The sequence below is a fragment of the Leptodactylus fuscus genome, chromosome 5 (genome assembly GCF_031893055.1).
Source record: "Leptodactylus fuscus isolate aLepFus1 chromosome 5, aLepFus1.hap2, whole genome shotgun sequence".
NCBI lineage: Eukaryota > Metazoa > Chordata > Amphibia > Anura > Leptodactylidae > Leptodactylus > Leptodactylus fuscus.
Genome location: NC_134269.1, coordinates 4028505 through 4029730, shown reverse-complemented (window position 1 = coordinate 4029730; position 1226 = coordinate 4028505). Strand labels below are relative to the sequence as shown.

Below are 1226 nucleotides of genomic sequence, written 5' to 3'. Positions count from 1 at the left end.
ATGATTTATTCACAGGAAAACAAGACGATGGTAACAGAATTTTTCTTCATAGGATTCCAAGTCAGCCATGCTTTAAGAATTTTACTCTTCTGTCTGTTTCTTGTGTTTTTTTTCTTAACACTATGTGGGAACCTCCTGATCATCACCCTGGTGTCCTCCAGCAAGATCCTCCACACCCCAATGTACTTTTTCATCTCACAACTCTCCATCAGTGATATCTTGTTGACCACAGATATTGTCCCCAACATGCTCCACGTCCTACTGAAAAATGGGGCGGCCATTACTTTTATTGGCTGTATGACTCAATTTTATTTCTTCTGCACCTCAGAAGCCTTTGAATGTCTTCTCCTCACAGTGATGTCCTATGACAGATATGTGGCCATCTGTAATCCCCTCCGTTACTCCACCATCATGACTAGTAGACATTGTGTCATATTGATCTTCTCCTGCTGGTTGTTTGGATTTTCTGTTATGCTAATTTACACTATAACAACAGCTAATCTGGACTACTGTGGACCAAATATTATTGACCATGTATTCTGTGACCTTGTCCCCCTACTAGATCTTGCCTGTTCTGACACCTTTCTTGTTGACTTAGAGGTTTATCTATTGAGTCTTCCAATTGTCTTCATTCCAACCACCATCATTGTAGTGTCTTATACTTATATTGTCCAGACAGTCTTAAGGATCCCATCCAGTACTGGTAGACAGAAAGCCTTCTCCACCTGTAGCTCCCACCTCATTGTGGTCTCCATATTCTACTGGACTATATTCAGTGTTTATGTTGTACCAGCAAAAAGGAAGACAATCACTATAAGTAAGATCCTCTCCCTGCTATATACTGTGTTTACTCCATTGGTCAACCCCATTATATACAGTCTGAGGAATAAAGACATTAAAAAGGCTGTGCAAGAAATCCTTCATAAGCGTGTCATATGGTAAATAGGGTTGAGCCGATCTTGACTTTTCAGGATCGATTTTAAAATCCGATTTCCGATCATTTTTCATTCATACCCGATCTTGATCCCAATGCCGATCCCAATGCAAGTCAATAGGATTTTTTTTATTAATTGGAGATCGGATTTTAAAAGCAATCCTATTCACTATACAGCATGGAATCTAACAATTGAACGCTTTAACTGTTAGAGTCCACGCTGTGTAGTGAAAAACTAAGTAGCCAGAGGATTTTATTTTAATCCTCTGGCTACTTAGTCCCCCCTGGTGTC

The 1226-nt window shown here is 39.8% G+C and overlaps 1 protein-coding gene across 1 annotated transcript; it reads left to right on the top strand.

Moving 5' to 3' along the window:
- On the top strand, positions 1-942 carry LOC142202265 (olfactory receptor 5G9-like). The gene has a single exon (XM_075272324.1). It carries the CDS (start codon positions 1-3, stop codon positions 940-942), a length of 942 nt encoding a protein of 313 aa, XP_075128425.1.
- Positions 943-1226: the final 284 nt, after the last annotated feature.

Excerpts from the sequence above, each read along its gene's own strand:
- LOC142202265 (XM_075272324.1), top strand. The coding sequence starts at position 1 with ATGATTTATTCACAGGAAAACAAGACGATGGTAACAGAATTTTTCTTC.